The 27,918-nt window shown below is 51.8% G+C and overlaps 1 protein-coding gene across 3 annotated transcripts in view; it reads left to right on the top strand.

The window, feature by feature from the left end:
* SLC24A4 (solute carrier family 24 member 4) overlaps nucleotides 1-23,525 on the top strand; it is a 168,391-nt gene extending 144,866 nt beyond the window's left edge. For all 3 annotated transcript variants that reach the window (XM_038544121.1, XM_038544120.1, XM_038544122.1), the window contains 5 exons: nucleotides 9,044-9,210; nucleotides 13,788-13,902; nucleotides 17,159-17,271; nucleotides 17,802-17,867; nucleotides 19,091-23,525. In XM_038544121.1, the coding sequence (XP_038400049.1) occupies nucleotides 9,044-9,210; nucleotides 13,788-13,902; nucleotides 17,159-17,271; nucleotides 17,802-17,867; nucleotides 19,091-19,243 (614 nt within the window). In that variant the 3' untranslated portion in view covers nucleotides 19,244-23,525. The remainder of the gene's footprint in view (nucleotides 1-9,043; nucleotides 9,211-13,787; nucleotides 13,903-17,158; nucleotides 17,272-17,801; nucleotides 17,868-19,090) is intronic.
* The last annotated feature ends 4,393 nt before the right edge of the window (nucleotides 23,526-27,918 follow it).

Here is a 27,918-nt window from a genome sequence, read left to right on the forward strand (position 1 = left end):
ACTGTATCCTTTGCTGTGCAAAAGCTTCTTATCTTGATGAAGTCCCAATAGTTCATTTTTGCTTTTGTTTCTTTTGCCTTCGTGGATGTATCTTGCAAGAAGTTACTATGGCCGAGTTCAAAAAGGGTGTTGCCTGTGTTCTTCTCTAGGATTTTGATGGAATCTTGTCTCACATTTAGATCTTTCATCCATTTTGAGTTTATCTTTGTGTATGGTGAAAGAGAGTGGTCTAGTTTCATTCTTCTGCATGTGGATGTCCAATTTTCCCAGCACCATTTATTGAAGAGACTGTCTTTCTTCCAATGGGTAGTCTTTCCTCCTTTATCGAATATTAGTTGCCCATAAAGTTCAGGGTCCACTTCTGGATTCTCTATTCTGTTCCACTGATCTATGTGTCTGTTTTTGTGCCAGTACCACACTGTCTTGATGACCACAGCTTTGTAGTACAACCTGAAATCTGGCATTGTGATGCCCCCAGATATGGTTTTCTTTTTTAAAATTCCCCTGGCTATTCGGGGTCTTTTCTGATTCCACACAAATCTTCAAATAATTTGTTCTAACTCTCTGAAGAAAGTCCATGGTATTTTGATAGGGATTGCATTAAACGTGTATATTGCCCTGGGTAACATTGACATTTTCACGATATTAATTCTGCCAATCCATGAGCATGGAATATTTTTCCATCTCTTTGTGTCTTCCTCAATTTCTTTCAGAAGTGTTCTATAGTTTTGAGGGTATAGATCCTTTACATCTTTGGTTAGGTTTATTCCTAGGTATCTTATGCTTTTGGGTGAAATTGTAAATGGGATTGACTCCTTAATTTCTCTTTCTTCAGTCTCATTGTTAGTGTATAGAAATGCCACTGACTTCTGGGCATTGATTTTGTATCCTGCCACGCTACCAAATTGCTGTATGAGTTCTAGCAATCTTGGGGTGGAGACTTTTGGGTTTTCTATGTAGAGTATCATGTCATCGGCGAAGAGGGAGAGTTTGACTTCTTCTTTGCCAATTGGAATGCCTTTAATGTCTTTTTGTTGTCTGATTGCTGAGGCTAGGACTTCCAGTACTATGTTGAACAGCAGTGGTGAGAGTGGACATCCCTGTCTTGTTCCTGATCTTAGGGGAAAGGCTCCCAGTGCTTCCCCATTGAGAATGATATTTGCTGTGGGCTTTTCATAGATGGCTTTTAAGATGTCGAGGAATGTTCCCTCTATCCCTACACTCTGAAGAGTTTTGATCAGGAATGGATGCTGTATTTTGTCAAATGCTTTCTCTGCATCCAATGAGAGGATCATATGGTTCTTGGTTTTTCTCTTGCTGATATGATGAATCACATTGATTGTTTTACGGGTGTTGAACCAGCCTTGTGTCCCAGGGATAAATCCTACTTGGTCATGGTGAATAATTTTTTTAATGTACTGTTGGATCCTATTGGCCAGTATCTTGTTGAGAATTTTTGCATCCATGTTCATCAGGGATATTGGTCTGTAATTCTCCTTTTTGGTGGGGTCTTTGGTTTTGGAATTAAGGTGATGCTGGCCTCATAGAACGAATTTGGAAGTACTCCATCTCTTTCTATCTTTCCAAACAGCTTTAGGAGAATAGGTATGGTTTCTTCTTTAAACGTTTGATAAAATTCCCCTGGGAAGCCATCTGGCCCTGGACTCTTGTGTCTTGGGAGGTTTTTGATGACTGCTTCAATTTCCTCCCTGGTTATTGGCCTGTTCAGGTTTTCTATTTCTTCCTGTTCCAGTTTTGGTAGTTTGTGGCTTTCCAGGAATGCGTCCATTTCTTCTAGATTGCCTAATTTATTGGCGTATAGCTGTTCATAATATGTTTTTAAAATCGTTTGTATTTCCTTGGTGTTGGTAGTGATCTCTCCTTTCTCATTCATGATTTTATTAATTTGAGTCTTCTCTCTCTTCTTTTTAATAAGGCTGGCTAATGGTTTATCTATCTTATTAATTCTTTCAAAGAACCAACTCCTGGTTCTGTTGATCTGTTCCACAGTTCTTCTGGTCTCGATTTCGTTGAGTTCTGCTCGAATCTTTATTAACTCCCTTCTTCTCTTGGGTGTAGGATCTATTTGCTGTTTTTTCTCTAGCTCCTTTATGTGTAAGGTTAGCTTTTGTATTTGAGTTCTTTCCAGTTTTTGAATGGATGCTTGTATTGCGATGTATTTCCCCCTTAGGACTGCTTTTGCTGCATCCCAAAGATTTTGAACGGTTGTATCTTCATTCTCATTAGTTTCCATGAATCTTTTTAATTCTTCCTTAATTTCCTGGTTGACCCTTTTATCTTTTAGCAGGATGGTCCTTAACCTCCACGTGTTTGAAGTCCTTCCAAACTTCTTGTTGTGATTTAGTTCTAATTTCAAGGCATTATGGTCTGAGAATATGCAGGGGACAATCCCAATCTTTTGGTATAGGTTCAGACCCGATTTGTGACCCAATATGTGGTCTATTCTGGAGAAGGTTCCATGTGCGCTTGAGAAGAATGTGTATTCAGTTGAGTTTGGATGTAAAGTTCTGTAGATATCTGTGAAATCCATCTGGTCCAGTGTATCATTTAAAGCTCTCGTTTCTTTGGAGATGTTGTGCTTAGAAGACCTATCGAGTATAGAAAGAGCTAGATTGAAGTCACCAAGTATAAGTGTATTATTATCTAAGTATTTCTTCACTTTGGTTAATAATTGATTGATGTATTTGGCAGCTCCCACATTCGGGGCATATATATTGAGGATTGTTAAGTCCTCTTGTTGAATAGATCCTTTAAGTATGATATAGTGTCCCTCTTCATCTCTCACTACAGTCTTTGGGGTAAATTTTAGTTTATCTGATATAAGGATGGCTACCCCTGCTTTCTTTTGAGGACCATTCGAATGGTAAATGGTTCTCCAACCTTTTATTTTCAGGCTGTAGGTGTCCTTCTGTCTAAAATGAGTCTCTTGTAGACAGCAAATAGATGGGTCCTGCTTTTTTATCCAGTCTGAAACCCTGCGCCTTTTGATGGGGTCATTAAGCCCGTTCACATTCAGAGTTACTATTGACAGATATGAGTTTAGTGTCATCATGATATCTATTCAGTCTTTGTTTTTGTGGACTGTTCCACTGAACTTCTTCTTAAAGGGGAATTTTAAGAGTCCCCCTTAAAATTTCTTGCAGAGCTGGTTTGGAGGTCACATATTCTTTTAGTTGCTGCCTGTCTTGGAAGCTCTTTATCTCTCCTTCCATTTTGAATGAGAGCCTTGCTGGATAAAGTATTCTTGGTTGCATGTTCTTCTCATTTAGGACCCTGAATATATCCTGCCAGCCCTTTCTGGCCTGCCAGGTCTCTGTGGAGAGGTCTGCTGTTACCCTAATACTCCTCCCCATAAAAGTCAGGGATTTCTTGTCTCTTGCTGCTTTAAGGATCTTCTCTTTATCTTTGGAATTTGCAAGCTTCACTATTAAATGTCGAGGTGTTGAACGGTTTTTATTGATTTTAGGGGGGGATCTCTCTATTTCCTGGATCTGAATGCCTGTTTCCCTTCCCAGATTAGGAAAGTTTTCAGCTAGAATTTGTTCAAATACATATTCTGGCCCTCTGTCCCTTTCGGCGCCCTCAGGATCCCCAATTAAACGTAGGTTTTTCTTTCTCAGGCTGTCGTTTATTTCCCTTAATCTATCTTCATGGTCTTTTAATTGTCTGTCTCTTTTTTCCTCAGTTTCCCTCTTTGCTATCAACTTGTCTTCTATGTCACTCACTCGTTCTTCCACCTCGTTAACCCTCGTCGTTAGGACTTCTAGTTTGGATTGCATCTCATTCAATTGATTTTTAATTTCTGCCTGATTGGATCTAAATTCTGCAGTCATGAAGTCTCTTGAGTCCTTTATGGTTTTTCTAGAGCCACCAGTAGCTGTATAATAGTGCTTCTGAATTGGCTTTCTGACATTGAATTGTAATCCAGATTTTGTAACTCTGTGGGAGAGAGGACTGTTTCTGATTCTTTCTTTTGAGGTGAGGTTTTCCTTCTAGTCATTTTGCTCAGTGCAGAGTGGCCAAAAGCAAGTTGTATTGGGAAAAAGAGAAAAAGAGAGGAGAGAAAGAAGGAAAGAAAAGAGAAAGAAAAAAAAAGGGAAGAAAAAAAAGAAGAAAAAGAGAAAAAGAAAGGAGAAAAAAAAGGGGGTAGGGGAAGGAAACAAATCAAAAAGCAAAACAAAACAAAACAAAACAAAACAAAACAAAAAAAAGAACCACGGGGAGTATCTTCTGATTCTGTGTTCTTTAAGTCCCTTGGCTTCTCCTGGAAGTTGTCCGTCTAGCTGGTCTTCTGGGGGAGGGGCCTGTTGTGCTGATTTTCAGGTGTTAGCACTTGGGGGAGCTGCTGTGCCCCTGCCTGGTGCAGGGCTCAGTGGGGGCTGTTTACCCCGTGAGGCCGCAGGAGGAACAGCCCCAGTGGCGGGGCAGCTCTGGAAACCTGGATTCAGCTCCGGCAGGAACTCGGTCTGCAGGGCCTGGAGGCTCCGGGGCGGGGCCGCTGCTCTGCTCAGCTGGGGCAGGAGCGTCCTCGCTGTCCTGGGCCCTCCCGGCCTCTGCCTGTCCCGGGGGAGGCGGGATCCTGGGCTGTGTCCCGGCGCCCTGTGCTCCGGGGCCTGCGCTGTTGGATTCGCGCTCCCGCCCCGCAGCCCCCTCCGCGGAGCCGCCGCCCGAGCCCCTCCGAGCTGCTCCTGGAACCGCGCAGCCCCCTCCGCACGGAGCCTCTTCCTCTGCCCGAGCCCCTCCGAGCTGCTCCGGGCCCCGCCGGGTCCCGCCGCCCGCGCTGCAGCCCTTAGGGAGCTCGGCGCACTCTCCTGGGCGCGCAGTTGCTGTTACTGTCCCCGGGAACCCGAGGAGATCCTCGCCCTCCTGGGTCCTGCTCCAAGTCCCCGCGAGCCCCTTTCCGCCCGGGAAGGTCGGTGCAGCTCCTGCGTCTCCGGGACGGGGCTCTCCTGTCCTGGGGACACTCGCCCCGGCCTCAGCCCGGCTCCTCGCGGGGCCCTCCCCCTTGGAGGCCTTTTGTTTCTTTATTTCTTTTTCCCCGTCCTCCTACCCTGATAGAAGCGCGAACTCTTCTCACTGTAGCATTCCAGGTGTTCTCTCTTTAATTCTCAGGCCGAATTCATAGATTTTCAGGATGATTGGAAGGTTTTCTAGGTAATTTGGTGGGGACAGGTGATTTGGAGACCCTACTCCTCCGCCATCTTGCTCCTCCCTGATTTTTTTTTTAAGATTTTATTTATTGAGAGAGAGAGAGAATGAGCAGAAGGGCAGGGGCAGAGAGAGAAGGAGAAACAGACTGCCCACAGAGCAGGAACCCGACCACAGGGCTCCATCCCAGGACCCTGGGATAACGACCTGAACCAAAGGCAGACTCTTTTTTTTTTTTAATATATTTTTTAAAGATTTTATTTATTTAGTCATGAGAAACAGAGAGAAGAGAGAGAGACACAGGCAGAGGGAGAAGCAGGCTCCATGCAGGGAGCCTGACGTGGGACTCGATCCCCGGTCTCCAGGATCACGCCCTGGGCTGAAGGAGGCGCTAAACCGCTGAGCCACCCGGGCTGCCCCAAAGGCAGACTCTTAACTGGCTGAGCCACCCAGACACCCCATTGATCTTTCTAAAGAACCAACTTTTAGTTTCATTGATTCTCTTTTTTAAAAATTTTCTATTTTATTCCACTTTAATCTTGGTTATTTCTTTCTTCTGCTTTCTTTAGGCTCAACTTGCTCTTTTTGTTTGTTTCTTAAGGAGGAAGGTTAGGTCATTGATTTAAGATCTTTCCTCTTTTTTTAATATGGTCATTTATAGCTATAAATTTCTAAGCACTGTTTAGTGTTTTTCCTGTATCCCATAAGTTTTGATATGTTGTATTTTCATTTTCATTCATTTCAAAGGATTTTCTAATTTCACTAATGATTTCTTTTTTGCCCTGTTGGCTATTTAGGAGCATGTTGTTTAATTTCCACATATTTGTGAACTTCCAGTTTTCCTTCTGTTACTAAGTTGCAAGTTCTTTCTGTTGCAGAGTGGTTGTAGGACATGCTTCACATGATTTAAATCCTTCTAAATGGGGGATCCCTGAGTGGCTCAGTGGTTTAATGCCTGCTTTCAGCCCAAAGCAAGATCTTGGAGTCTCAGGATCGAGTCCCATGTCAGGCTCCCTACATGGAGCCTGTATCTCCCTCTCTCTATGTCTCTGCCTCTCTCTGTGTGTCTCTCATGAATAAATAAATAAAATCTTTTTAAAAAAACCTTCTAAATGTATCGATGCTTGTTTTATGACCTACTATGTTGTTTGTCGGGAAGAATGCTTTATGTGAACTTGAGAAGAATATGTATCCTTCTTGAATGTATATGTTAATGTTTTTCATCAGGTTTGGGAACTCTTTGAATATGAGTTCTACGAAATACTCTTCCTGCCTTTTTCCCCTTTTTCTTTCTGCTTCTGAGATGAGATCATCTCAGCTGGCCTCTCTTCAAGGTCATTGATTTCTTCTTCCTGCTCAAATCTGCTTTTGAGCCTCAAGAGTGAATTTCTCATTTTAGATATTTTACTTTTCAACTCCAGAATTTCTCTTGGTTCTTTTTTAATGGTTTTTACTTTTTTATTGATACTCCCTGATGAGAAACCATCCTCTTACTTCTCTTTAATTTTTTAGACATTTTGAAAACTCCTTTGTGAATATTGTAAAACAGCTGATTTAAAGTCTTTGTCCAGAGGCCTCTGGCTGGCTCAGTCAGAAGAGCATGCTACTCTTGATCTCAAGATTATGAATTTGAGCCCCATGTTGGGTGTAGAGATTATTAAAATGAATAAACAAACAAACAAACTCTAAAAGAATAATAAAAAATAAAGTTGTTTTTACATCTAGTAAGTCCAATGTTTGGAATTCCTCAGAGATAGTTTCTATAGACTGATTTTTTTCCCCCTCTGTATGGGCCATACTTTGTTTCTTTGTGTGTCTTATAATTTATTATTGGAAACTGGGCATTTAAAATAATCTGACAATGCTAGAAATCAAGTCTTTGTCCCTTCCCAGGGTTGCTTCTTGCTGCTATTTATTGTTTTTGTTTAGTGAGTTTTCTCAGATGATTCTGTAAAACCTGTATCTTCATTGTGTGTGGCTGCTGAAATATTTGCTAGGTTCTTTTAAGGCCATCTAATAATTGCACAGAGATTTCCTTAGATGCCTGGATCAAATTAAGTTTTCCAGTTTTTGCCAGTAAGTTCTGCATGTGTTTGGGGGCATGTCTTTAACACTGAGGCAGACAGTTTACAAATGTACTTTAGTCTTTATTTGGGTGTTCAGTCCCCCAACATTAGGCAGAGATGAAAGCTTAGGGCATTCTCAAATCTTTACTGAGCATGCAAATATCGGTGGGCACAGCCCTATGCATACTTATGGTCTTTTAGATTCCCAAATATGTGAGAGCTTCTCAAAACCCTCTATAAATAACCCATTTCCCCAATTTTTCCTTTTAAACTGGTCAGTTTATTGTTTGTCTCAACTGTTATCCACCACCTTGGACAGTGTGATGCTCAACAGTTGCCTCTGATTGTTTTCAACAAATGCCCCTAAGGAAAAGGCTATTTACACTGGTTGAGCTCTGATTTGTGAAAAATAAAGACAGCCTTGAAAGTGGACTCGTCCAGGAAATCTCTGAGAATGGACTTGGAAGGAGCTCCAGTCCTGCCCCCGATGGACACCAGGATGTTGGTTTTCAAGGCTACTCCAGAGCTGGTCTAAAGGAATAGGAAATAGAGCAAGTTAAAACTCCACAAAGCTCACTCTTCTCACTGAGATCAAGCCAATATTTTTAAAGTTTTTTTTAAGAATTTATTTATTCATGAGAGACACAGAGAGAGAGAGAGAGAATGAGAGAGAGAGAGAGAGAGAGGCAGAGACATAGGCAGAAGTAGAAGCAGGCTCCATGCAGGGAGCCCGATGTGGGACTTGATCCTGGGACTCCAGGATCATACCCGGGGCTGAAGGTGGCGCTAAACTGCAGAGCCACCCAGGCTGCCCTCAAGCCAATATTCTTAAGTAAACTCAGCCAGTTTTACTACACACCTTTGGTTAATTTCCAGAGTTCTGAAAAAGGCTGATTCTGACCATTTTTTGCCAGTGTTCTCATTGCTTTTGTGGAGGAGAGAATCCTCAGAAGTCTGTCTTCCACTACTTGGTTGACATGTCAAAAGCTAATTTTGAGTCTGAGTGTATACACTGTACTCAGTGGCTAGTTAAGGACACTACACTTGCACTCGGTGGCTTAGTGAAGCCACTTTTCCTTGGTTAATTTATTTGTGGATTCTGTTGGTAGGGGCCAGTGAGGTAACACCTGCCAGCCAGGGACACCTGCATTTTAGTCTTATATCTGCAACAAGCTGAGTATATGACCTGGGAACAAAAGAGCTGAGATTTCCAGAGTACCAACTATGTGCTGCAGTGTGTGCCGAGCTTTTTATGTACATGTATCCTGTCATTCTTGCAACAACCAAGAGAGAGAAAATGTTTGTGTTTAACAGATGAAGAAATCACTAAAATGCAAAGTGCTTATAGCACTGTGCCTGCTCGCACAGCAAATATTCCATACAGTGATTATGGCATTGCTGTTAGACAACAGTTACTGTCAGAGGAGGAAGTGGAGTTGATGGGATTGCTCAAGATCATTTGAACACCAACCCAGGTCTGTCTGATTACAGAGCCCACCCATGTTTCACATCCTCACCCCAGCTCTCCTGGGCAAATCCATTCCTGCTCTGGGTGTTGCTTTCCTTATTCTGACAAATGAAGGATCTGGACTGATTAAAGTTATTCAGTCAGCAGACCCTGGATTGTCTTGTTTAAATCATTTCCAGGGTGACATTATGGAGGTGTGTGATTCCAAGTTCAAGTGCTCAGAGCCACATTAGTAGCATTGTCTTGTTTGGCTTGAAAAAATGAACAGGTAGACTGGCCAGTGTATAACCCAGTATGTGTTTCTCTTCTTCCCCTCGGGCTCCACCCCATCCCACTGCAGAGGCAAGAGGGGACAAAGCCAAGTGGGTGTTCACCTGGCCACTCATCTTCCTCCTGTGCATCACCATCCCCAACTGCAGCAAGCCCCGCTGGGAGAAGTACTTCATGGTCACGTTCATCACGGCCACACTGTGGATCGCTGTCTTCTCCTACCTAATGGTGTGGCTGGTGAGTGGTGGAAGCAGGGTGGTCTGTGCAGCCAGCCCCCACCCAGCACGCGCTGGAGGTGGGAGAGCTGGATTCAAGAGCGACCTCAGACACTGCTGTGCCACCTGTAGCAAGTCGCCTACCTTCACAGATGTTGGCTTATTTCTCAGGGAAAGGGGTTTCAGCAGAGGTGTGTGGGGCTGTGTAGGCACAGGGGATATGCGGGTAGACACAGCATGGCACTTGCCTTCCGGGCAAGAGTGGGGCAGGAGACGAGGTTCTGAGACATGCAGCTCAGGTGTGATGGGAAGAGGACCATGGCAGGGTGATGGGGATGCTTTGTGAAGGTCTCTACGGGGCTAGTCGCTCATTCCCCTTCCTTTCCAGGGTCCTTGGGGAATGCAGGGGGAGACTGGAGTCAATGGGAGAGGAACACAGGCAGCCCTCATGTAACCCCTGCCAGTAAAGTCTTCTAGCCCTCATAACACCCATTCTACAGATTCCTCAAACTGAGGCATCCATTCAGATTGAGCAATTGGCCCAATTGCACAGTCATCAGCTATTATACCATTAGTTACATAATCAGTAGGTTCTAGAGCTGGGCTCCTGAGTCCATGATCTCAACCACTCTCCTGAACTGCCCTTCAGTTTCTTACTGGAGTTTTCAGACACCATTTGGACCAAAGTTTTACAGATGGAGAGGCACTGGCTTGGCTCTGTGGAAGCTCCTCTGGCCACGTGTGACAGCCCCCGTACAGAGCCTGAGCTGGCTGGAGAGGTGCCAAGCAGGACCCCGAGGCCTCACTCCATGTCCCACCCTGTGGGCCCCTCCCTCGCCCTCCCACGTGGGGCGCCCAGGGACGGGGAGAAACCGTGACAGGCACCTGTGCTTCTGTCATAAGGCTTGCCCGTCAGCAGCCTCCAGCTTCATTGTGAGCGAGTGGACGTCTCAGTCCTCCTGACGCCTGGTGCCAGCTGCAGCGGGCAGTGAGTCTTCGTGTGAGAAGCATGGGCCCACCTGTCCCTTAGCCCCAGGGGAGCAGTTTGGTGGGAGAGAGTGATGTGGGGTCATGTGGGGATGCACTTGGAGCCTAGATCTCCCACTTACAGTCTGAGACCTTGGCAGCTTCCATGAGCCATGTCACCACCTCCCCACGAAAGGGGGATGATCACCCCATCTCAGAAGGTCAATGGGAGGACGGAAGTCTCTGTCCAGGCACCGTGGTCTGGGCTGGCAGCACGAGGACAGCCCCCTAACTGGAGAGAACAACTATTTCCCCTGTGACATGTAGCCAGTGCTACTTCCATGCTTTGTTCAGATCAGGGTTAAAATCCTCCTAGATGCCTGGGGGTGTATGTGCGTGAGCATCAGGATGCAGGAGGAGGTGAAAATAGCTACTATCCAAACCCCCAAGAAAAGGAGGACAATCAAGGATCATGGAAACAATGCCTTATGTGAATCATTCTTATAAATTCACATTTTTCTGAGTAATGTTAACCCCAGCCTGTCTCTATATGTGATAAAACGATCCAGTGATTTCTCTTACTAAAGTGCTTTCCCACATAAGATGAGTGCTGGGTGTTATACTCTATGTTGGCAAATTGAATTCAATAAAATGAAAAAGTGCATTCCCCAAAACACTGCAAGGGGGGAAAAAGTATTATTTCATGACGTTTGAGGAGGGATGAGGATTAGGGAAGATCAAATTAATGAAGTGGTGAGACTTCTTCTCTGATTACGGAAAACAACAATATTAGGACATCCACTTCATGGTGAACACCCGCAGCCCCGCCACTCTGGCTGTGCTCCCCAGAGCAGTCATGGCACAGCACAGCGGGGCCCAGGGACCACTCTGCTGGGGCACCCTTCCTGGACTTCGAACCTCACCCGCCTCAGTGTTAGGGGAACAGAACGAGCCTCACAGGAGAAGTTGGTCCAGACAGCAGCACCCCGTGGCAGCTGTCCCTTCTACCGAAGCAAGATGTGCTGGCCAGAGGGCGCTGCGCTCACTCCCTCATGCCCCGACGGGGGCTGCCAAGGGGGGGCAGCGAGGTCCCTCCTGTTTCTCCTGCCAGCTTTTATGGCTCTCCCCCCTCAGGTTCCAGGGAAAACGATCCTTGTATGTCAGGGTGAAGAGAGAGGAACCTTTGACAACGGCGTTCTATCTAGCACCTTTGCACCACTGGGAAAACTGAAGACCAGAGGGGAGCCGTGGCCTCCAGAAGGTGCACAGTCAGCCCGGGGCTGGGCTCTGCCTCCCTCTCTGAGGCCTAAGTATCAGCTGGACTTACGGGGCCCAGAGCTGGAGACCAGGCGGTGCAACACTCGGGCAGCCTCCCAAGTCCAAAGCACCCTGGGGGGGCACATAGTCACACGCACATGCATGCAAACACATGCATACACACACGCATATACACACACATGCATACACATGCACACATACACGTGCACGCATATGCACACATACACATGTACCCACATGCACAAACGCATACACGTGCACACACACACATACACACATATGAATACACATGCACATATGCAGGCATAACATAATGCACACATGCACACACATACATGCACACACATATGCGCATACACACGCGTGCACACATGCAAGACCTTCCTTTGATTCTTCCATCCTCCAGCTTCTTAGCCTTGTAGTTCGGTGACTTAGGAGGAAAATGGCAGCAACCCCAATAATGCCAAAACAACCCAGGACATGCGGCATCCCCCACTGGAAGCATGGCGGCCACAGGTCAGTTGTGCTTGTGGAGATGTCGTTCAGGGCCTGGGCGATCTGAACGTTGAGGGCTCAGTGGTTCGTGTCCCCTCCCATGCCTGTGCTGCCCCCACCAGGGTCGCTTCTTGCAGAGACTATGGCGGGCCTGTGTGCACCTGGCACCTGCAGCCGCTGCACTGAGCACTGCCTGCCAGGGGGCCCTGGGACCGGGAGTGTTTCTGTCCACAGGCTCCGGCTATGGGCCAGGCCGAACTCTGCTCAGAGCATGCTCCACCGGGGCCTCCCTGAGCTCTGTGAATCTGAACACCCCCACACTTTCTGCCCCCATGGATCGTAAGACCAGGGCCCCAAGAGAAGGAAGGCCTGCATCTGCTAACGTCTCGCATACGTCAGGCACTGTCCCCTCACATTTTCTCATTTAGTCTTTATTAACAAACCCATTTCACATATGAGGAAACTGAGGCTTACAGAAGCAAACCAGCTTGTTCTAAATCACACGACCATTCGCTGGGATTGGAGCTTTCAGTAAAAATGTGAACAACCCTAAGAGGTGCCACTGTTCCCATTGTATAGACGAGGAGGCAAGCCAGAGCTAGTGAGTATTTTTTTTTATTTTTATTTATTTATCCATGAGAGACATGGAGAGCAGCAGAGACACAGCAGAGAGAGAAGCAGGCTCCCCATAGGGAGCCCAATGCGGGACTGGATCCCACGACTCCGGGGTCACGCCCTGAGCCAAAGGCAGATGCTCAACCACGCAGCCACCCAGGCATCCCACTAATGAGTATTTTGAATAGAGTTAACCACATGCTTCTAGGGCTTTCCATCTGGCTGCTACCCAGGGCCCAGCTATGTCTCAAGTGTTGGGTGTTTATCAGCAGAGGGTATGACTGTCATCAGTATCCTTAAATCCTTCCATCCGGCCGTTCTGTTTCTCAGAGCTCATCCTAAGGAAGCTGTAAGATATAAGAACCCAAAGAGCTACATGAGGTTGAGGTAGGAGCATGACCTTTAGAGTCAGAAAGACCTGGCCCACAATCTCCGATCATCTGCTCACCAGCTTCATGCTCACAGGCAGAGTTGCTTAAGCTCTCTGAGCCTCAGTTTCCCTGGGTGTAAAATGAGTGTAACTGCAGTGCCCCCTCACCGGTGGGTGGTGATAATAGAGCACCTGAGGTTGCATGTGCGGCTCACCTGTAGAACCCTTGGTATACAGTCAGTGCTCGGGAAATACTGCCCATGCAGTGAGGTCATAAGAGCACAGAGAGATCTCCTCAGTGTCCAGTGGTGAGGGATTGGCCTAGACTCTACCACTCAGTGAAAGGTGTGCATCCATTTAAAGTAGTGTCATAGATGACGACATAGGTGGACAGGTATCCACAGTATGTCGTTGTATGAAACACATAGCTGCAAAATATATGTTGCTAGTATAATCTGGTTCTGTTTTCTTCTAACACACCAAAAAATGGCCAAGGCTACACCCTAAAGTGATAGTTTTCAAGTGTGGTTTCCCAGACCCGTTGACGGACAGTCCCAGCCACCTGGTGACAGGATAGGAGCATAAACTCTGGGGCATCACCACAGCTGTCCTGAATCAGAACCTGGTGGGAGGGACTGGGGCCCACAGCCCACACTGTCACCAGGCCACCAGAGGATTCTCCACGTGCACAAGTTTGAGAACCCTTGGCCAACAAAAAGTGGTGACAGTGGTCGTCTGTCGGTCTTGTTTTCAGTTTATGTCACTTTCTAATTGTTACTAAACAGCAACACCACGTTCAAGTTAGAAACACTCGGAGTACACAGGGGTCCTAGGTGTTTCTCCGCAAGCTCATGTCCCTCCTAACTCTTCGGCAGGTGACTATCATTGGGTACACACTGGGAATCCCCGATGTCATCATGGGCATTACGTTCCTGGCAGCAGGCACGAGCGTCCCGGACTGCATGGCCAGCTTAATCGTGGCGAGACAAGGTAAGAACGGCATCTTGGCCCCTCCAGCCATGAGCCTCACCATGCGGGCCCCTCGGCCCCTGCCCAGCCCATAGTTTGTGGCTCTCCTGACCAGTAGCTGTGAGCTCACCAATGACGGGAGAGCATCAGGGTCAAATTCCACCGTGGAGAGGGCTCTACCAAGATGAACACCTGCAGACTCTGGAAGCCCTCAGTCTGGGCTCACGCAGGCTCGGATCAAATGAACTTATTCTGAAATCACCAGTGTGACATTGAACAAAGCTGAGCCGCGACCTCTTACAACAAATACAGTGGTAATGAGGCATGTTCAGCACCCAGGAGGGCAAAAAGGGAAGGGTATCTTGTCCTCCCAACTGTTTTCCTAAAGTTCTAGAACATGTAAATGGGTTTGGTGGCTTGGTTGGTTGGTTGTTTGGTTGTTTGGTTATGGGTTTTGTTTTGGGCTCACTCCATGACACGGGCTAAGCAAGGTCAGGAGAACCCATGTGCTCTTCAATGGCAGAACCAAAGACCATCAAGGGCTGTCCTTCACTTACTGTGGTATTTCTGCTGGTGAGGTAACCCCGTGTAGACCTCCGCAGATGAATACACAAAAGTATGGGGGTGGGGGCTGCGGTCCCATCATAAAATGACGCTCAAGGAAGGTGGGAGAGGAAAGAACTGCCCAAGGGAAAGTTGGCTCTGGAAAGCGAGGAATGACATTTTATTCCTCCAAGTTTGGAGAAAGGGTTGATTTGGAAGGGGCGGGGCGACAGCTGGTCCCGAGAAGGCACGAGGGGAGAGACATGTAGGCATGTGGTTGGCCTAGGCTGGAAGCTTGCAGGGAGTAGGGGCAGGGAGGGGAACAGGGTTTAATCGACTGACCTCTAAGGTGAGTGTATCTGTCTCCCGGGGCCGTCGTAACAGAACTACCATGACTGGGTGGTTTAGGACAAGAGCTGGTCGTCGCAGGGTTCTGGAGACAAGTCCAAACTCGAGGTGGCGACCGGGCCATGCTCCATCCAGAGGCTGTAGGGTGTGCTCTGGGTCTGCATCACGGTCGTGTCTGCCTCTGTCCACACGGGGTGTTCTTCCCTCTGCAAGGACACTGGCTGCTGCGCTAGGGCCCACCCTAACTCCATGTGACCCCGTGTTCACTGGACTGCATCTGCAGAGACCCTATTTGTGAGTAGGGTCCCGCGCACAGGTGCCAGGTAGCACAAGCTGTGGGGAGGAGCTTGCTCAGCGGGGACTGGGAAAGCAGCTGGGCACCAAGGGCCTGGCCAATGTGCGGTGGCGTGACCTTGGCCACGGGGATTCAGTCGTGCCAGCTTCAATGAGACATGCAGGAGAGAGGACAGGTTTGCCCAGAGCTAGGGCTGCTGGGTAGGTCCGGGGAAGTCCAAGGGAGCGGGAGAATGTGCGTTTGAAACAGCCGAGCCCGGAGTCCACAGGGTCGGGGCTGAGGGGACGATACCAGCAGGCTGGGGGTCTGGCGGGGGGTGAGATCAAGAAGGGGCTCCATCTGACACAGGGCTACATGGGGTTCTGAGGGGGACGTCCTGTCAGAGCGACTCCTGGGGAAAGTGAGGGGCGAGACACAGGGGGCAACCATCAGGGAAGTGACCGTGATGTCCCCGGCTGGACCCACACACACATGATCAAGGCCGGAACAGTTCCCTCGTGGCCAAGAGGACAGAACCCCTGCCCAAACCTGCTCAGTCGGAGTCTGCATTTAGCCAGGACCCCAAGGGAGTCCTATGCTCCTGAAGTTTGAGAAGCGGTGCCCTGTGCGGAGAGTGGGTGGCGGCAGGGGGGGTGGTGCGTCCGCCAAACCCAGGAACCCTCATGTCTCCTGTGAGTTTCGGGTGTAGGTGTATGTCCTGACTCACCACGCGAGCACTGCATCCTCCCCAGAGGCGGCCCACATCCCTGTGACGGCCCAGCGGCCCCGACACGGAGAGCCCGGCCCCTCAGAGTGAGCACCCCAACAGCAGCAAGCAGCCAGAGTCGCAGGTCACTCAGGAAGGAGGAACCTGAGGCCGTGGGGGAGGCCCGCAGGCAGGCAACAGCCACGGGGCAGCAGGAGGGGCTGACCCAGCGGACCCCAGCAGGCCAGGGAGTCAGCGTCCAGCCTGGTGGCTGCAAGCACCTCAGGGACCAGAGTACCCCATGGCTGCAGACGTTTGTGTTGCACACACACTCATCCCACACAGGTTTGTGAGCGCCAGGTGCTGACAGCGTGTCACAGGACAGCCAAGGGGCCAGGCAGGAGCACAGGTCCGCCAGCATGAGTCGTCTTTGTGAATATTTATTGTCTGACTTTGTAACGCCCCTCGAGGTGTCAAGTACTTCAGTGGCATGGCTGCCCTTATCCTGGCCAGTCAGGCAGGAAGCCAGGGCTGCTCAGCCACTGCGTGACCTTGGGCTTGTCCCATGCCTCGGATCCATCGTGTGCTGCACGAGGACAACGCCCCTCCTCTGGGGTAACCGGGAAGCACCCAGTGGGTCCTCGCAGAACATCAGCCCCAGACCCGGCAGGAGGAAAAGTGAGGGCCTGTGTCCGTCTCCAGGGCCACCATGCTCTGGGACGCGGAACCTATGGGCCCGGGCGGTCTCATGGGCAGGGAAGCTGGAAGCCCAAGGCGAAGTGTTGGCCGAGTTGGCTCCTCCTGAGGCCTGTGGGGAGAGTCTTCTCCAGGCCTGTCTCCTTAGCTTGCCAGTGGCCATCTTCTTGTTCCCTTGGGGCTTTGTCCATGTGTCCCCCTTGTAAGAACGCCAGTCATCCTGGGTTAGGGTTGACCCTAATGACTCATTCTAACCTGATTTTCCCTGTAAAGACATTAGTACCAAACAATGCCACACTCTGAGCTATTGGGGGTCAGGGCTCCAACATAGGAATCTTGAGGGTTAGGGCACTGGGGGGTCTGTGGGTGAAGCACCTGCTCACATCATGATCCTGGGTCCTGGGATCGAGCCCCATATGGGGCTCCCTGCTCAGCAGGGTGTCTGTCTCTCCCTCTCCCTCCACCCCTCCCCACCATTCATACTCTCCTTCTTTCTCTTGCTCTCTCTTTCCATCCAGTAAAATCTTAAAAAAAAAAAATCTTAAAGGTCATGACTGAGCCTCTGGGAGGCCCTGAGACTTCATGAGAGGTTTCTGAAGTATGGGGTACATGAAGAAGGAAGTCCTCTGTGGAGAGCAGCGCCAGTGGGACACTAGTAGGGTCTCTGAAACCTAGTCTGGTGATTGACATTTGTCAACTGTCTGCCCTAGGCCTTGGTGACATGGCGGTGTCCAACACCATAGGAAGCAACGTGTTCGACATCCTGGTGGGACTCGGCATACCATGGGGCCTGCAGACCATGGTCATTAACTATGGGTCCACGGTGAGTTCCTCAAGCCTCCTGAGCCACATGCATGCCAGACATGCGCTCTGTGGGTTTGGCTGCTGGGCCTGTGCCAGCAGTGAGCTCCAGGGGGACACATGGTCCCCAGCTCCCCAGCTCCCTGGCTTCTGCCTCCCACGAAGGCCTTGGAACAGTCTGGGGCGCCTGCAGGGGGAGCCCCTGTGTGCAGTCCCCGCACCTCAGCCCACAGGCATGCGTCTTTCTCATCCTCTTTGCTCACTGCAGGGTCAGGACTGACCTCCCTGCTCTGCCCAGCCCCCCACCCAGGGGAGCACCCACCCGTGCTTTCCAGGCCTGGAAGGGCCACACTGGGGGCACTAGGCTCTGAGAACACTGCCCCCTCCCCTGCAACGCCCCGACCCCCTCCCATGGATCCTCTCCCCATCCCTAGGCCCTGCATCTCCCCACCCCCACCTCCTGCATCCCCTCTCCCACCCTCACCCCTGCATTGCCCCCACCCCCACCCCAAGCAGCACAGAGATTCAGAGCTCCTGTGTTTATTTCTCCAGGTAAAGATCAACAGCCGGGGCCTGGTCTACTCGGTGGTGTTGCTGCTGGGCTCTGTCGCCCTCACTGTGAGTCTTGATGGTTCCAGAATTGGAATCTTTTCTTCTGATCCCATATAGTCACTTGCAGGGCCTCTCTCTCTCTCTCTCTCTCTCTCTCTCTCTCACACACACACACACACACACACACACACACACACACCACAGCAACGAGGGTTAAAACAGAGAAACACAAGTTCTCGGATCCCTCCAGACACAATTCGTGCCAAGAGTGTTGGCACCGACCCGTCCATTGTTCCCTGAGTGGCTAAAAACCCACCGGAGCAACTGGACTACGTGCCTGTGTCCCCGTTGCCCCGTCTGCCTCCCCTCACCAGCTCTGGGTAGGGGAGAGATTCCTCCCCTGACTGGCAGGCCTCAAGCCAGGCCAGCACCGCAGAGCTGGATCCTTAGGCTGCCCTACTCCACACGCCCGGGGCCTCTGCGTGTTTCCTGCAACCCTTATGGCCCCGGTGAGGCCATTCCCATTGTGCACAGGAGATCAAGACTCGGGGGGGCAGTAGCTTGCCCAGGATCACAGGGCAGGAAATGGCAGTGCTGTGATTGGAGCTCAGAACCACTGTCTGCACAGAACCGGTGGTGCTTCCTGGTGGTCCAACCCCAGGAAGTCTCCATTCGGGGGTGAGAAAGGCAGGCATGAAGTACAGGAGAGTCTAGAAGGAATGTAGAGTGAGGGTGTGCTCCAAGCCCGTCTACACACACACACACAGAAGAAGGGGGTCCAGGGATGCCTGGGGGCTCAGCGGTCGAGCGCCTGCCTTCGGCTCAGGATGTGACCCTGGGGTCCCAGAATCGAGTCCCCCATCAGGCTCCCCCAGGGAGCCTGCTTCTCCCTCTGCCTGTGTCTCATAAATAAAAAATAAAAGAAGAAGGAGGAGGAGGAGGAGGTCCAAGCTGAAGTGTGCCGGGCTGTGAGCCAGAGAATACCGTGGGAGTTTTGCCTGAGAGGTTGGAGGACACCAGGCTCTGCAGCCGGGGGAGGGCTGGGGCAGGTTCCTGTTGTCGCGAGAGGAAGTCCTGGCCTTGAGGACTGGGGCGCCAGAAGTGCTCCCATGGGGGCAGCAGCCATGTGTCCTGGGGCCAGGGCTCACCTGCCATCAGCAGGCGTGGAAGCCCGAAGGGTCCCAGGGAGCAGGCTCACCGCCGGCGGCAAGCACCACCCCACCCGGGAGAGCCTCCGCGTTCCTGCGTCCCCGCGCCCCGAGGCCACGCCCCGTGCTCTGTCCCCGCAGGTCCTCGGCATCCACGTGAACAAGTGGAGGCTCGACCGGAAGCTGGGCATGTGCGTGCTGGCCCTGTACGCCGTCTTCCTCTGCTTCTCCATCATGATCGAGTTTAACGTCTTCACCTTCGTCAACTTGCCCATGTGCCGAGAGGACGACTAGAGCCGAGCCACCCTGAGCTGCCCTGGGCCCCGCTGACCTCCCTTCCACCCGCCCCAGCGTGAGTGTCTCCTGCCTCCGTGGTCCCGGCCGCTCTTCACGCGCGGACGGAAGAGCCATGGTGGTCGCCGACTGGGCGCGAGCCGGGGCCTCCTCCCCCTCCTCGTCCTCGTCGTCGTCCTCCTCCTCCTCCTCCTCCTCCTCCTCCTCCTCTGTGTCCTCGGAGCCCTGCCCTCCCCACACAAGCAAGTTCCGGGGCTGCCGTCTGAGCATCCTGGCAGGTCCCTGAGCTGGCGGCCCGGGGAGGCCCCTCGTGACACGTCAGTGAGGACTTCCTGTCACTGGGTGGCCATCGGAGCTTGTGAGGTCCCGGGGCAGGTGCAAAGTGGGAATGTGGTTCCGCAGCGTCGCCCCCAGGCTGGCGGGTACGGGTCCCTTAGACCGCGTGTCCTTCGTGGACCCTCCTGCCTCTGACCTCGGCAGGCAGCGCTGGGCCTCAACCTGCAGGCGAGAGGGCCCAAGGGCACAACACTCCACCCCTTTCTCTGGAGAAACTAAAATGCAAATAGCGTCTCAGCAGGAAAGAGAGAGCTTTCTCACCACTTTTATCAATGCGTTCAGAGAATGAACAGTGAAATGTTAAAAATAAGATGTCCTGGAGATCATCATACTTGAAAAAGAATCATCCCAAATGGAAAGGCTACGCTGGGCACCGAAGGAGAGCCCTCTTGGACACAAAATCCCACATGTATCGTCGCGTTGCTCTGACGCTGAGCTCCTGGTTTGGGATCCAGGAGAGCGTGCGCAACTCTCCCTGGATGCTGATTCAGGGACACGGTGGGGGTGGCAGGTGACAGCCGTCCCAGCCCTTCCCTGGGAGGCGGTGCAGTGTCCTGTGGGGCCTGTCTTTCCTCTATTAAACGCTGTCCTCTCTAAACCGCTGTTGTGAGGCCCAGTTGTCCCAGTACCCAGCAGTGTTGTGGCCTGCCGGACTGACTGCAGGCCACAGGGTCGTGGTGGACGATGAGAGATGTTTCCTGAAAGGCAAACAGCTGCTCTCTGTTACCTGGAGGCGGGTCTGAGAACTGGAACTTGGCACTTTTAGAGCTAAACTTCTCGAGCCTTAGAGTTGGCTCCGTGTGAAGAGCCCAGCATGGGAGGCAGAATCAAAAAAGAGAGAGAAAAATATCCAACAATTTTTCACCTGCTTCGTAGCTCTCAAATCAATATTAAAAAGATTTATGAACACAAACCATCCGTGGTTTCTAAAAAAGGAAGCACAATTAGTTTTATATAGAGGTGGGGTTTTTTAATTTTTTAAATATTTCTATTGCAAAAGTCTATTGGATTTGATGCACTTTTAATAACTGGGATATTTTGCACAGAAGAATGTACGGGAGAAGCCCCAGGTAGCGTGAGGGAAGAGAGCGTTGGCCGATTGGCTGGTCATGAATGGTATGTGAGGAGCAGGAATGCAATCGCTTTTTCCTTCCTGAAACAAAGGTCGTGACCCGAGGTGGGATGCAGGCTGCGCTTGCCGAGGGCCTCCTGAATTCAGAAGGAGGAAGTGATCGCATCCGAGGCAGGCGGCCTGGTCACCAGGCTTCCGCTCGGGATCCACGTCAGTGTTAGTGGCTCCACCACACGGAGGCCCCTCTTGTTTCTCTATCTGGACCAAGCTCAGTGGTCCCCCAGGTGGAGGCAGAGGTGATGTTCCTGAGAAATCAGCGAGGTGAGCGGGAGGCCAGGCCACCAGTGGGGCCATCAGTGCAGAGTGGACACACGGGGACATCAGAGCCCGGGCCTCGGCCTGGTCTCCCAGGCCCACCGGGGTTCCAAGCTGTGTCTGCTCCTCCTCAATTCTCAGAATGGCCCTGTGGTGTGAGGAGGGGTGATCCTCCCTGTTTAACAGAAAGCACAGTCTTGACTAAGAGGAGGTGACCCCGGGTTAATTGTCCGTGAGGTGCGGCACAAAAGCCAAGCCGCCAGCCGTCCCCCTCCCGGTCACCCAGGGCTGGGCCGTCCTCGGTGGGGGGGCGGGCGGGGACAGAGCTCTGCCCCGTGGGTGGTTCTCATGGTTCAGGTCAAAACTGTGGTAGATCTTACCTGACCCCTCGTGCCCTGGTGTGTGTCCTAATGGCTGTCCCTCCCCAGCGCCCCTGGGGTTTTCCTGGTAAAGACCAAAAGATGTTTTTGTCCTCTGAGCATGGGCCGTGTGGTCCCCTGACGTCATCCTTGCCGGGCGGGGTTCACTTCTCTGAGTCCTTGCAGAGCTTTTAGAGAACACCGAATCCTGGCTCTTCCTCGGGAGAGTCTGTCCGAGGTGACACAGCGTCCTGCACCTGCAGTTTGAGGCTACAAAGTCGTGTTTCTAGTCCACGGAGCTCTCCTGCTGGCTGCTTCTCTTTTGACTGTGATGTGCCAATGCGACTTCCTTAAAGGGTCTATGTATTCATTGTATCCAGGAAACTCCATAAACGCTGTAGGTGGATGATCCTCTTTTTAAACTAAACATTTTTCCATCACAAGTTGCAAGAATTGCTTGATTAATTAGACCTTCATTTTAAAATAATGGTTTTATCACTACATAGAATTACTCCCTTTATTTTATTCCCAAGGCTGATTAACATGGGGCAATCACTCTGCTTCAAAAATAGGCAATAAAAAAACATAAGTAAGTCTAGCTCTTGCAATTGGGAGCAAGAAAGAAACACGAAGAGCTGCATGATCAACAGTGTCTACAGAGTCGGGAGCAGGTGCTTCCTGTCCGTCCCTAGGTTGGAGTCGCCCTCAGCAGCTCGGGCACAGACTGGGCCATTAGGTGCGTGGTGTCTGGAAACATGGCCCTGGAGGCAGGTTCTGGGTCGATGAGGGGAAGAACAGATGGCCAGGGCACGGTGGGCAGGGCAGGGGACCGATCCTGCCAATGTCCGCGCATCCCCCTGGTGCGCAACTCCCAGCTCATTGATGTTCCGCCCGGGTCTCGCTGCCACTGTCCCTCCACTGCTGTTACAGACCCAAAGAGGCCATAGGGCATAGCCCTCCCTGGTGCAGCGGGCACCTGGGGCGGTCCTGCAGATCCCCACCCGGGGGCCTCCGGGCTGCCCAGGAGCCTGGGTCCCCAAGGAGAGGCTGCTGCTCTTGCCTTTTGATGAGCTGCAGCTGGACCCCACTCAGGAGCACGGCCCCCGGGATGCCCTCGGGATGCCAGGTCCGCCCCGAACCATGGTCTTGGAGGTGAGGGCAGCCCCTCACTACGCCCTTGCACCCTCCGGGCACTTCTCTCTCTCCTTGGGGCGGACAAGGAGTGGGTCTGCTCTGTGCCCCCCTGGGAAGGTAGGGGACCCTAGCACCCGCCGCAGATGCTGCGCCCAAGCTCCCCTCCTTCCCCAGTGGTGTTCAGGCCGGAGGGGCACTGCCTGTGCTTGGGGACAGCCCCCTGCGGGTGGCAGGAGGGACACGGGGGCCCCCGCGGCTTGGGCTGCTGCTGGTCAGCAGCCGTGGGGTTCATACGGGCTGAGGCCCCGACCCTGAGGGGGCACGGAGCCCGGGATCCCTTCCATCCCACCCCACACCCCCTCCTCCCCTCTGGCTGGACAGACGGCTGTGCTGCATCCGTGACAGGCTCTCGAACAGTGCGGGAACTTGCCTGTCAGGGTGAGAATCGTCAGGATATTGTCGTGATTAAACACTCCCGGGTCTAAGGCCCCCTGAGCACGACTTCTGTGTGTCCCTCTCCGCTTGGGTCAGCAGCACATGAGTCCAGGGCACCTGACAGGGTTGTGCCCCTAGAAACTTCCAGAAATTTCTGAAAATGCTCTGTGGGCAGTTCTCAGGTGGCAGGAAGTCCATCAGCTCCCCCAGCACACCCCCGAAGGGCTGCCCCCCCGACCCCACTCTCCCCATGTGGATTCGGAGTGTCTGGACCCCCAGCAACTGTGGACATGTGCTCCTGGGCCCTGTGGCTGGCCTTGGTGGGTCAGCGCCCAGAGAGGGGCTCCTGCGCGCCACACAGCTGCCCCCGGCATGGGTCTTGCAAGGAGTGGGGCTGGAGGGCCTGCGGGGAATCCACCCCTCCAACGCAGAGAGCAGCTGAACCAGGAGTCAGTGAGGGGGCTGGTGCAGGGTCCCCTCGTCCTGCTGTAGGAGACGTTCCCTGGGGGCACAGACCAGGGGCGTGGGTGTGGCTGCACTTGCTTCTGACCAGGGATGCCTGACTGGGGTGCCTGATGGCGACGGGCGGGGGGGGGGAGACCCCAGCCTGTCCCAATACCGCCTAGCTGCCAAGAAACAGGTGTCCACAGAAAACGGGGAGGATGGGACCTTTCCTCCCGTCCTGCCCCGTGGGTGGAGCTGCTTGGGCCATGACCGCCAGGGAGCCAGCCAGCTGGCTGGTGTTAAAGCTTTTTTAAACAATTCTTGTGTTTGAATGACAAATTCCCTCTGTCTCTGTGGAACCCCCACATGCGGCCAGGGGCTGGTGGCCCTGCTTTGGGTCACCTTTTATCTTCTCGTTCCCAGGGTCTCCCCTCACCTCGTGCAGGTATCCGTGTCCAGGGTCAGGGTCAGGTGTCCCACACAGGCTCCGCAACAGAGCCGAGGACAACGTCCCTTCCAGTCTGTGGAAATGTCTGTGGTCTGAATACCCTGACACAGACCCGGGGGCGATGGGGGGCAGCTCCAAGAGCTGAAAATACCCCCGTGCCTCCGTGAGAGTCTGCCCCTGGGTGTGGAGCTTCTCCGCCATTAGATTTGTGGGGCTGGGATCGGTTGCTCCTTGGTTAAAGGCCTGATGACAGACGTGGGCATGACCCGCACCTGCTCCCACTGTTGCCAGAATTTAAACAGTTGCTTTTTATGTAACATGTTGGTTGGGACTTTTCCATGGTCAAGGCCAACAAAACCCTTCATCCTGGAGAAGGTACGAGCCCTCCCTACCACACCCCTGGAAAACAAGCTTTGTAAGCTGTCAAGAGACAGTAAGGGCAGTCTGAGGTCTCTGGCTGCGCAGTTAGCTTTGTGCACAGAGGGAACGTCCCGGGCAAGGGCCCTCCCTGCTCCCACTCCAGAGTTCCCAGGATGGGAATTCCTAGCGATCCACACGGACAGTCTTCCTTAGGAGCAGGAGCAAGGCCTTCCCTTGCTGCACCGTCAGCCAGGCAGCTCTGCTTTTCCAACTCAAATGTTCTAGTGGGGTTTTTTCCTGGCCCTGGGGGCATCCCTGTCACCCCCAGAGGCCCCTTCTGAGCTGTTAAACACGTCCCAGGGCTTCTTCCACGTGCTTGGAGCAAAGATATGGGGGGTACCCAGCAGGACGAGCTGAGGCTGAGCCTCTGCCAGCAGCTTCTTGGGAGCTTCTGCTGGTTCCGAGCAAGGTGCCCCCTGGTCCGCTGCTGCCCGCCTGGAGTACTTGCTGGGTGAACACAAAAAGAGCCTGATGGCCAGAGAGGAAAGGGCTGCCGGCCAGGTGGGGCCAGGCCTGTGGGCAGAGGGAGGAGCGGCCAAGAGAAGGGCCCAGCGAGGCGAGGCCGGGAACATCCCGGATGCCGGGGGGCCGACTGGGCAGAGGTCCCGCAGGGCCGCAGGGTATTCCTGGGGTCCGGCCACGACCTCCCAAACAGCAGATAGAATCGGACTCTCACGTCCAGGAAGCACCCCCTTGAAAACGACCAAAACCAAGGACTTCCGGGGCTTTTAGAGTCCCTGGAGTCCCCCACCCCACCCCACCCTGAGACGTTTCTGGCATGTGGAGCCAAATGCTGCGTCCTTGTTCATTCCAACAGGCAAAGCAGGAGCGATGAGCTGAAAGTTGTAAAGAATAAATATATTTATCTCTATTTATTTTTTCAATAACTGTGACCTCCCGCACTGTGAATGCTCTGTGATATGACGCTCTTAGTTTAATAAAACTGTCATTAAATTTGAATGAGTTGATATTCATGGTTACTAAACCCTGGCATGAGTTCATTTTTATTGTGAAGAAAAATCTAGAGTCAATATGAACTAAATCTTTATAAGAAATCTAGCAGTCAGTATTGTGATGCAATATATCAGAATCTGTACACCGTCAATAAAATACCTGGGCACAAGCTGTCGTTCCCTATATAGAGCTTCCATTCATGGTCTAGCAGACACACACACACACACACACACACACACACACACACTTGTATTTTGGGGAAGGACCCTTTACATTGGAATAACAACCACTTAAGACCATTTCTGTTGGCATATGGAGAAAAAACAAACTTCAGAAAGGATGAAGGATGGAGCTTTTTCATGATAATGATGGGTAATGGATAAAACAAAGCAAAATTTTGTGACTGATCTTGTTGTGTCCAGAATGGCCCAAGCAGAATGGCCCAAGTGTCCAGAATGGCCCAAGCATTTCCTACCTTGTCAGCAGGGCCCCTCGATGGTCAGGGGACCCCACAAAGTCACAAAGGGCCTCACACTCAGGAGGGCCCCAGGCTCTGCGGTCACCATTTTGGATTCCTTAATAGCTTTTTGAAAAAGGAGCTCCATATTCTCATTTCTTGCACAAGGCCCTGCAAATTATGTAGCTGGTCCTGCTCACCTGGAATAAGTTGGGCCAGCAGCTCCTGTGTTAATGAAAAATTGAGATGAGGAGGAGAGGTCCTGCTTAATTCCTCCGTTTAGTAAGTGTCCTGAGACCCGGCTCCCTCGGGGCACTCCCACGTGCCCATGAGTCACCTGCGCATCTGGTTAAAAAGCAGATTCTGGCTCAGCAGGCATGGGATGGGGCCAAAGATGCATTTCCAGCAAGTTCCCAGGTGATGCCAGTGCTGCTGGGCTCCTGGGAGAAGTGAGGATACACAGCAGTCCCCCTCAGCATACGACGGGGGCACCTGTGCAGGCTCCCAGACGGTCACCGACCTGCAACAGGGTGAGCGCAGGAGCAGAATATAAGTATTTTATACTTATAGCAATATGATGGATGATTTTATGTCTTAATCTGCTTTTTCATTACATTTTTCTATTGACTATAAAATATCCACCCACTGTGGATCACAATTTAAAAACCCTTGCGGGGGCCTGGCCCCAGCCAACAGCCACCCCTGGGTCTCCACTCCCCCTCCCCGACTCAGCAGCCAGGGGACCTTCGCCAGCAAGAATTCAGATCTGCCCATCTCCTGCTGGCAAACAGTTAGTGACTCCCAGTTGCCCTAAAGGGCCGCTTCAGTCCCCCACCATCATCACCTCTCTGTCTGCCTGTCCTCAGGCTGTTTCCTCTGCTCCCAGGGGGTCCTGCAGCAGCCAGGAACCTCCACCTCTGCCTCCAAGGCCTCCCTAGACCTCCAGGCCAAAAGGAACCACCTGCCTTTGTTTGTTTTTGTTTTTGTTTTTTTGTTTTTTTCATCATCTTTTATTGGTGAGACTGCTTTGTTATTATTTGGCAACTATGCAGTTTTCTAAAATAGTCTCCATTTGATACGCATTCACCCACGGCCCCCACCAACCATAGAAGGGCACCAAGTCGGGGCTGTCTAAACTTCATCTCCCAGAGGAGCCCTTAAAGCTGAGGGCACATTTTGTCACTCGTTGGTTTACTCATCAGATGCATGTTGAAGGCCTGCCCTGTGCCAAGCATCAAGCCAACTGCTGGTTGCAGAGATGCAGAGCCCACCTCCAGCTGCTCCAAGGAGCCCCCAGGTTCCAGGAGGGAGGGAGCTCAGTAGGCAGGAGCCCAGAGAAGGGCACCCAATCATACTGGGCAGCAGGGAAGACATAATTCATGCTGGGGCTCAGGCGACCAGGGGAGCCGGGGGTGGTGGTGACATACACTTACGTACAAGACAAGAGTCACGTTAAGTCACGCCCAGTAGTTCTGATTTAAAAAGAGATGGTGAACAAGGGAAAAATAGGAATTGGAGATGCTCAAATATCCCCAAATAACTCAAGCTGGAAAACTCACAGGGCCCCCAAAGACGTCCATGTCCTAGTGCCCGGAACCCGTGCGTGTGGCACCTTGTGTGGCACAGTGGACATTGCCGACAGGATCAAGTGAAGGGCCCTGGGCCCCAAAGCCCTCCGGGATTGCACAGGTGACTGATGCAGCCACAGGGTCCTCATCAGAGGGAGGCAGGGGGGTCCGAGGGGAGCAGGGATATGATGACAGAACAGAGGTCAGAGGGACGTGGGGCCATGAGCCAGGGAATTCCAGCAGCCTCCAGAAGCTGGAAGAGAGATGACACAGTGTCCCTGGGGCCTCCAGAAGGAACTGGGCAGCTGGCGCCTTGGTTATCGCCCGTAGAGACCCAGTTTGGCTTCCCAACCGCCAGGACTGCTGGCTGACACGCCCGGGGTGCTCGGGGCCACGGACCTTGCAGTTGTTGCTCCAGCAGCTGTAGGAAACTCGAGCAAAGCCTGGGTCTGCCAGGGCCCTGGGGGTCACAGGGGTCATGGGGTCATGCTATGTGGAGCCACCAGGCTGCCAATCAGAACAGAGGCTGCTTTGCTTTCCCTGCAGATGGAAGGGTGCTGGGACGGGGCCTGGGGCAAAGGGCATCGGAAACCCAGGAAAGAAGTGACTAATGCTGACTGGGGGCGGGGCTATGTGCAGGTGCTGGGGCTCGCTGGGTGACCTAACCCCCAGGCCCCGGAGCCCATGGGCAAGAGAAAGGAGACATCGGGAGGGGAAGACGGGAAGCCCAGGG

Source organism: Canis lupus, chromosome 8 (genome assembly GCF_011100685.1).
Source record: "Canis lupus familiaris isolate Mischka breed German Shepherd chromosome 8, alternate assembly UU_Cfam_GSD_1.0, whole genome shotgun sequence".
Lineage (NCBI taxonomy): Eukaryota > Metazoa > Chordata > Mammalia > Carnivora > Canidae > Canis > Canis lupus.